At 36.0% G+C, this 9,393-nt stretch overlaps 1 protein-coding gene across 1 annotated transcript in view; it reads left to right on the top strand.

Annotated features, from left to right (window-relative positions):
- Positions 1-8,845, top strand: part of Lnpep (leucyl and cystinyl aminopeptidase) — an 84,606-nt gene extending 75,761 nt beyond the window's left edge. Inside the window, exon 18 of the mRNA XM_063245406.1 lies at positions 400-8,845. Coding sequence (XP_063101476.1) covers positions 400-531 — 132 coding nt within the window. The 3' untranslated portion in view covers positions 532-8,845. The remainder of the gene's footprint in view (positions 1-399) is intronic.
- Positions 8,846-9,393: the final 548 nt, after the last annotated feature.

Here is a 9,393-nt window from a genome sequence, read left to right on the forward strand (position 1 = left end):
TATGTGGCAAGGAAGGGAACTTCTGCTTGCACTCTCAGCTGTTTCCTTATCTGCCTAATGCTAGTAATCTTAAGTGATAATTCAATTCAAAAGTAAATTTATAGCACCAGGCCTATCAGACTCTACTTATTTATTATTTCTAGAACATTATTTTTTTTAAGCTAAAAAGGTTCCTCCGTGTGTAGGGGTAAGGAAAATGTATTGTTAAAATCTCTTCAGATGTCACCAAGCTTCATTGAGGACTCCACATAGTTATCATGGATGTTAAAGTACTTTTTGCTGCTTTCAGATGTCATTGTGGCCATCATAAAGTAAAGCTTATCTTAAGAGGATAAACTGAGTTACCTGAAGTTTACTGTTCCTTTCTTCTTTTAAAATACTTCTATGTGGAACTTACAGGTCCAGGCATTTTTTGAAAATCAGTCAGAGACAACCTTTCGGCTTCGGTGTGTCCGGGAGGCTTTGGAAGTCATTCAGTTGAATATTCAGTGGATGGAGCAGAACCTGAAAACTTTGACATTGTGGCTGTAGCATGCGAAACACCTCATCTTGTCACCCATTCGGAGAGCTTGTGAACTTGGGCTCTGCTGCTTTTGCAAAAACTGAGGTGAATCCAGGATGGCTGCCAAGTTGTTTGCATTCATAGGAGTTATAGTTAGCTCAGGGCCCGACTGTGTTTTTCATCTATCTTTCCTGAAATGTCTTTAGACAGTGTGTATTTATTACATTATATTCACCTATATGCTAGTCATCTACAAAATCAATATTTTTTCAACCTTGAGGAAATACCAATGGGGGAAAACTGGTTTGGGAACTATTCTATTTCTCAGGATTTGGAAAATTACCCATACAGTGAAATAAGGAAAGATCTACCACGCCAGCCACCATCTTTGCAAGATGCTGACCTGTCAGCTGTTCGTTGCTTCATATTGGTAGATGCTGTTGGAATGCGGTACAAATTTAGCCTTGAAAAGTACTGGAATGAAGACTTTGAAATATCCAACGGTAGAGAACTGATCTCAGGTGTGCAGATCTACTTGCATTTGGGGTTTTGAATAATCCTTTATTTTCTGAGAAAACTTTAAATAATACCTGTAACAATTATATTTTTTCCTGCAGAATAGCCAGGTGCTATGGAATTTTTAAATTTTTTGTTGTATTGAATAACTAAATAAGCAGGCCACAAAGTTAAATTGTGCAAATGTTTAATACTTTATTCTTTATATTGTATCATTTTACCACAGGAGAATATTCCAAACTGAGTTAATTGTAATTACTTTTTTCCTTCAAAAATGCCAGTATTCCCCCACATCTGAAATGGTCATTACTCGTGCCCTAGATTGACTTCGTTATAAATAAGTATTTGTGGTAAACATTCTATAAACACTGGTATTTTTTGTCATAGCCTTTTGTCTTCACAGATTGTAGACACTTTTTCTCCCAATCACATCCTTCTGTAGATTTTCACTTTATATGATACAGTGGCATATTAGAAGTATATTTTAAAATAGGGCCTTTGAAAAATTACAGAATTTTATTTGAAGTTCACCATAATACCTTACAGAAGCAAAGGAGACTGTGGAATACAAGTAATTTGAATTTACGTTTAATATGGTGAGCTCTGAGTTTTTTCCACTATTAAAAATATACTTTTCTTTGGTTGAAAACAAAATCATAGTCTTTCTTTTATTGTGGCCAAACTAGCATTACATGGAGTGGCCAAAAAAGAAGGAAAAAGGAAAGAAGATATCCAAAATCATACGACATTTTTATTCCTTCTGGAGGAAAAATACTGTACTTGAATTTTTTGAGCTATGCAGACCTATATCTAGATTGTTGTGTTTCTTTGTTTCTTAGACGTTTTCTTCCTAAAAACTCTTGAGAACTTTATATTTTGTTTAAAATAGTGTCTATGTACATAAAAATTGGAGTTATTCATTTATGAGCACTTAAAATACTCCACAGAGTCAGACAATGGGAAAGGTCACTTTTTTTATTCAGCAGATGTATGTGGGGTTGTGTATAAAATTGTATTTTATTTTATGAAAATATTTTTATATAACAGTTTAAAAGGCTATCAAACTAAAAGTCTGCTTTAATCCTAGTGTGTTTTCCCCTAGCTTTATCTTTTCTAAACATTTTTCCCTCTGTTTTTGAGTAGAAAATATATCCTGAGGATCATAGAATCATTTATAGACATTAAAACTGAGGTGATAATAGACCTTTACTCCTCTAAAGCTTTGGTAAGTGAATGATGATTAAGTAGATACTGAAAGTTAATGTGTTTTTGTATTTTCTGAGTGAGAGAGAAATACTAAATTTTTGAGGTTTTTTTTTTTTTACCATGTTATAGTGCGAATTTCCACTTTAATGCAGAATTTAAATTTTGCTACTTTTCAAAATCATTTAAGATTCTTTATTTTTACGGTCCATCTTTACATTACTTTTAAAATATGTTAATTCTGCATATGGCAAATCTTGTCTTAAATTATATAATTTTTCTGTATGTGTGTGTACGAAAGAGAGTTGTGTGTGGGGGGGGTGGTATGGGGTGTTAGAAGTAAAACTTCATCAAAACATGTGCTAAAAAGGGTAACTCATGATCCATTGCTATCTTTATACTCAAAGGCTGTTCATTCCTATGGTACTGGATAGGTAATTGCAGTTTTAGTTGTGTATTGCCCTTCAATTATTTGTACTTTAGTAGACCTCATCTACATTTTTTCCACACAATTCTGTTTAATGTCACACTCATCTATTTATATAGGACCTCCTGAAACTAAGTCTTAAATTATGAATATAAAGTTAAGTAAAAGGTAGAACTTACAGTAACTGTGTTGATAGTTTTCATATTTTCTTCTCAAAAACGTTCTGTTGTGCATATGTATGTGGGAACTCAGATTGAAGCACAGAAGTCAAAGTATGCTTTTCATACAAAGCACACAGATTCTTGCTACAGTTGAGTACTTGAATGTCTTACTTAAATAAGTTTTCTGTTCATTACAGAGAAATGGTCTATAATATGAATGTAATATAAAAGGTACACCAGATAATTAGGAAAGATAGAATTGGAAATCTAGAATTACAGAAAAAAAACTTAGGCTTTGGAGATTTGAAAGGTTATAAAAGTAGAAATTGGAAGAGTCCAGTTTGTTTTGTTAAAATGAAAACTATTAGATATATAGATATATTAATCTGTAAATAGTGACAGCTTCCATTATAAGCTTGTGCTTTTATCTTGTTTTATTTGTCTCTTCAAATGAAATTGTGCTGTCATTGTATCAGTGTGCAAACTTTCTATCATCAGTTGTATTTAAGTTCTAATTTTTCTTTAACATTAACTGTTTTCATTTCTATGGGACTTAAGCTACTGTAAGAACAAAGGAGCCATCAAAAGAGTCCTAAGTACAGGCAGCAAATCAAGCTGCTTCACTGTAATTGGGTACCAAATAGAATCCTTTCTGGATATGTATTGAGAAATAAGACATTAAAATTAAGAGCTCAGTTTGTTACATTGCTGATAGCCTGTTACTGAATTGGCTTTTAAAAGAGTGTATTCAGCTTACAGCATCTGGAACCGTAGTCCACAGTCAGGTTTCTGAACATTTACGTAATTGCCATGCATTTCATGGAGCTGCAGGAAAGGTATAATGCATCTCAGATGTGTTGTCACCAAGCACAGCAGTTCCTGGGCTGAACTGCACAACCCAAGCTGGGTTTGATTACGCAGCCTGTGGAAGAGCTGGGCTTGTGCGGCTGTGCGCCTCTCCTCACCGTTGCCTTCATTACAGGTTTTTATTGGGATTAACTCACTTGTTAAAAAGCTTCCCTCTCACATTTGTGTATTTTTAAACTAAGGTAGACATTTTTTCAGGGTTTTGTGTTCTTTTCTTTTGTGCTTCATTCTCCGCATTGACAAGGACTAAATGCAAAAGGTCTGACAGGATGATAAGCCTCCTCTTCCCGCTTTCTCTTACAGGTCACAGGGGCAGTCATTAGTAGAACAGCTGAGGATTTTTTTTTTTTGAGTTTTTCTTGAGGGGGGATTTTTTAAAACTGTACATATGTGGATTTAGATGTTTTTACAATTCTTCTATAAATTGTGTCCTAATAAGTGAAATACTGTCTAATGAAAATCTCCCCTTTGTATGTCACCGGTTACAGGCAATAGTTACAAAGTAGTTACAGATTGGTTTTCATTTTTTGAAAGGAGGCAGTTGTGTTGGGAAGACAACTTCTTTTAAAAGTGTGTGCAAATGATTTTGCTCCTATGGTGTGAGTGTTGCTTTGCTTTGGACTTCCCCAGTCTTGTGGACATGCATATAACCCTGGGCAGTCCACAGGGTGGCCTTGTGGCGTTCACCAGGCTTCTTACTGCTGCATGGACAGAACTAACAGAGCAGTCACAGCAGCTGTTGTTTTCATCTGGCTTGAGGAATTAGGTTGTCTGCCATTCTTTCAAGTGTATGTAAATGTTCTGCCCCTTCTTAATGTTTCATTTTATTCTTGTTTCTTTCATGGATGCATGCATACTTAATGAAAATTGGGGTCCAGAGAATGGCATATCTCTTCCTTTATCGCCTCTTTAGGTAATAGATCATAGATGAGTTTTGTTTGGATGTAGGAGAGAGTGAGAATGTCCTTGGTATAGATAAACACACTTGCTACTACATTATCCCTCTCATGGCTGTGAAAGTACCTAGGGAAATGTAGAGGTCTGTATGCCTGACAGTTGCTCCTCCTCCCTCACCTCTGCTGCCTTGGAGGCAGTAAATAATTGAGTCTTAAGGGGTGGGCAGAAGAGATGGGGGAAGCAGGAAAGTATGTTTAATGTTTGTATTTATGTACATAAATGTTCTTAGTGCTATATTGTATTAATTCTTGGGTACCCAGAGGAAGGTACCTAATTGAAACATAGAGTTCCCGATGTATAACAAGTCTCCCCTTCTGCCTTTCCCTTATTTGCCTCTTTGGGCAATACCTTCTAGAGTAGCTCAAGTTTCTTGCAAGAGTAGAAAAGTGGTTGCAGAGTAAGAATAAAATACTTTTAAAATGTATATACATGTTTTTATAGTTTTTTCTTTACTTCATATCTGTCCTTTACATGGATATATGAAGAAAATTGAGGATCATTCTATGACAAGTCTCCTCTTCTCCTCTTCCCTATACTGCCTATGTGGGCAGTGTCTAGTAGAGTAGTTGATAGTTTCAGGGCTTGTGTGAGTGTTGGGTGTATGCTTTTTTAAATGTATGTGTGTGTTTTTACTTCTGTTGGAGCATCTTTTGGGTGCCAGTCCTTCCTTGGACTGTGGCTTCCTGATGAACTGTAGAGCTCCAGATGTGTAACAGCCTCCTTTACTCCCTCTTCGTTTTGATCTGTGTGAGCAATAGTTTTAAAATACTTTGAGTTTTTTTAAGTTGGGGTGGCTAATAGAATGTGTGCATTTTTAAAAATGTGTATAATTGTGTGTGTGTGTGTGTTACTAGTTACTTCATTTTGTACCGAGTCCTTTGCGTGGACATAGAGGTACCTAAAGAAACATGGAGGTCCGGATGTATGAAAATCTCCTCTTTTCCCCTTTCCTTATTGCCTCTATGGGCAATAGTTGTACAGTAGCGTAGATTTTTTAAAACTTCACTCATCTAGAAAAACCAGGTATGTACTTCTGTATCTGTATATAAATGCTTTTGCTCCTTTTTTCTGGCACTTCATTTTGTACCTAGTCCTTCCTGTGGGCACTTAGTACATAATGAAAACTAAGGTTCATTCTATGAAAAAATCCCACTCTTCCCCTTCCCTTATTGCCTGACTGGGCAATGGCTAGTAGAATAGTTGTTTGGGTTTCTTTGTCAAGGATTGGGGTGGGGATTTGGGGCTCGTGTTTTTTTAGTGTATATAAAAATGTGTTACTTTTTTCATTATTTCACTCCCAAACATGTTTTTCCTTTAAACTTTTAGGTATCAAATGTAATGAGCGGCTTGGACCCAGAGGTGTGGTCCAGCTTTTTCCCTTCTCCTGTACCCTGGGTACATAGGGGATAGTGTGTGATTACTGCAGGACTTGATTTGTGTTTTTAGTTTTTTTTCAGTTTTTAATGGGGAATTTCTTTGTTAGAAAATATTTATATTTCATTACATATGTATATATTAAACTAAAATGTGTGTACATATATATTTTTGCCCTTTTTGGGCATTAATTTCATTTTGAATTTAGTCTTTTGCATGACTGTGTAGGTAGCTAATGAACATTGAGATTGATTCTATGAAAAATCTCCAATACTCCCCATTCCTGATTGCCTGCTGGGCAATGATAGAATAGATGTCTGATTTCTTTTTGGGATGCAGGTCTTGGTTGTATGCATATATGTTTTTCAATGTATATAAATATTTGCTATATTCTGTGTGTTATTTCTTGTAGACCCCAGTCCTTTGCTGGGACTTTAGATACATAATGAAATATGGCGGTCCAGACGTATGATAACTCTCCTCTGCTCCCCTTCCCTCATTGCCTTTAGGGGCAATCATTTTATAACTTGGGGTTTTTTTTGTGGGGAGGGATATTGGGGTAGGTAACAGGGGAAATAGGGCATATAATCCTTTTTAAATGTATGTAAATATCTTTATCTTATTGATTGGGTACTCAGTCCTTTGCATGGATATAGAGGTACCCAATGAAAATCGAGGATCAGTGTATGACAAATCTCCCATTCTCCCCTTCCCCTGATTGCCTGTCTAGGCAATAGTAGAATAGTTTTATGTTACTTTACTTATTTGTCTTGGAAGGATATATATTTTTGGTATTCTGAATATGTGCAAATCTATTTTTATTTCCTTATTTCATTTTGTATTATTTCTTTGCATGGCTGTGTGAAGACCTAATGAAAATAGTTTCATAATATGACAGAGCACGTCTTCCTTTCTCACATATTTTCTCATTTAGCAATAGCTAGTATAGTTGCTTTGTGGTTATTTCCTAGGAGATCTGTATCTATATCTATGTTTGTAATTTGTTCTCCCCATCATCATTTCCCCTTAATATTTAATCCTTTGCAGGGCTCTAAATGTCACTAATAGTACAGGCTCACTAGGTTCCAGCCATCTGGCTTGAAGGTGTGGCAGTGTGGTAGTGTAACTAATGGCTTCAGGCATGCAGCAAGTCCGACTGGAGAGGACATTGGATATGGTTGAGCTGTGAAAGCTAATCAGGCCCAGCACTTTTTGTGTTGAGCTGAATGAGATAGTTAAAAGGGTCCTCTACTTTTGTAAATATCATGGAGGCAGAAGACAGTGCTGAGTAAAAGTGTGTTTTAACTTCCTTGCTGGTTAATCTTTCAGTAACTGGTAAGCCATTGGAGCTGATAAGCCAGCAGTAGTTTCCCAACAACTCATTTGAAGAGATTAAAGAGTAGCTTTTTTTTGTGGCCTGGAATTGGATTCATCTACAAAATTCTGGTGCAGTTCCATCAGTAGCATATTCTTGAGTATCCAGTAGAAATGACTTATTCTTGGAATGAACCTTTTGAGTTACTGTCATTGCTCTGGTGAATGACAACGTGGGCCTGAAAAGTAACCCAAAAGAAATTTTTGGCACAAGCCCTTTCTCTCTTTCAACACCCACATGAGGCGGAACATGTTGGCCCTTTCCTACCCAGAGCTCTTGTGTGGCTGCATCTCTCTCCTCCATCCATTCTCCATTAGCCGAACCATTTCTCTCTTTTTTCCCTTTTGTCTGGAATCCCTGAACTGTTAAATGTTATCTTCAATTGCACTCAAAAATTTAAACTAATGCTGCCACATTACTCTTGCATTTTTGTGTGCATTTCATTCATCCAGGCCTGTATGCTTGCTTTGAGCATTCTTGTATCATATTTCACATTGTCTCTTCATCCAGCACATGGTAAATGTTATGACTACACATTTGTCTGCAAATCAAAGCAAATGCATGTGTAAGCCTCCCTCCCTTCTTTTTTTTTAGCATTTTAGCATTGTTTATTTTCACATGTGTAGTGATACTATTCCGTGCTGAAGATTTGCCATATCTTATTTAAGAAACATTGATAGGACTTCTAGAAAATTATCAAAATGTTATTTGCTATATCAAACTCTCAGGTTCTACTGTTGAAAAATTAGCCTATATGTTGCTATTACTTATACTTGCTGCTGTAAAAAAAAATAACTTTTATTCATGACACATTTAACTTTGATCATAAGTAAGAGAAAGGGGCACCTTTTTGGAATTAGTCATGGTAGTCATTAGTGATATTTTTGAACAGTTTTTATTTGAAATACTTCAAAGGGGGTAAAGGTCATGGCTTAGCTGAATGAAATGCTCCAGAAATCGGACTGTGTAAACCATCAGTACAGTAATGCATTTGTGTGTTTGTGTATAAAATGAGAATTACAGCATAATTGGAGTATTTGCATTAATCAGTAAGCTCATGTTGAGACAAACCTGAGTCTCACAGCTGCCTTGATTAAAGCCAAGTGTTCCATGTTGCTGTGAAGAAGTCTCCTTCAATACTTGGAAAGTAATTACTTGGAAAACTGTAAATGTATTACATCTTTGTATTTAGACACCTATAGAGATACTTAATTCCTTCAGTCTGAGCTTGTGGATGGAATTCTAAATTTGTATAATAAAAACCTGTCTTTTGTGAAAGATTTTAAAAATATGTATATATAATACTGTATATGCAAATTGTGTTGTTTCACTTGTAAAGGGAAAAGCTTATTTTTCTTTATATTTCTGATAACTTGTTTTGCATATGACCAGCACTGATCGAAAGGCATGTGTAACTGCAAACACTGTTGCTTTTTTGTGAAATAAAAATATTTAAATACAAATATTGTGTCCACTCTTCATACTTTAAAAAATGCAGCCAGAATGTGACATTTTTGTGAAAGAAAACCTCAGTATTTTTTGTCCTAACTGTCTCCCTATCTCACCTGTACCCCCATGTACTTATGTGAATAACTCAAGGTTTCTCAGGCTCACACTGTTGGCATTTGGGCTGGAGAGTTCTTTGCTGTGAGCATCTATGTAATGGCAGCTCTGGCTTTTAAGGGAATTTGCAACTTACAGCCATTAGATCATATTAGCAACTTCTCCCCAGCCCTCTGTTGAGGTATCTATGACACTTGGACTGAAGCAGTTCTTGCAAACACTCAATCCTCTAGGCAACCGTAAATACAGTAATAATACATAACTCAGTAGGAGCCACAGAACTGCCTATGCCAATGAAGCCAAGGAACACACTCTGTGTTAAACTGAAGATAGAACATTCCTTGCTTGGATTCAGGTATAGTCAAAGTGTGAGTGCATGTCATTTTTGAAGGGACAGTGCCACAGTTATTTTCCTAGAAAGGTCTGTATACAAGTGGAGTATTTGTTT

This window comes from Cavia porcellus, unplaced genomic scaffold (assembly GCF_034190915.1).
Source record: "Cavia porcellus strain 051 isolate PalLab524CR breed Dunkin Hartley unplaced genomic scaffold, mCavPor4.1 scaffold_2, whole genome shotgun sequence".
Lineage (NCBI taxonomy): Eukaryota > Metazoa > Chordata > Mammalia > Rodentia > Caviidae > Cavia > Cavia porcellus.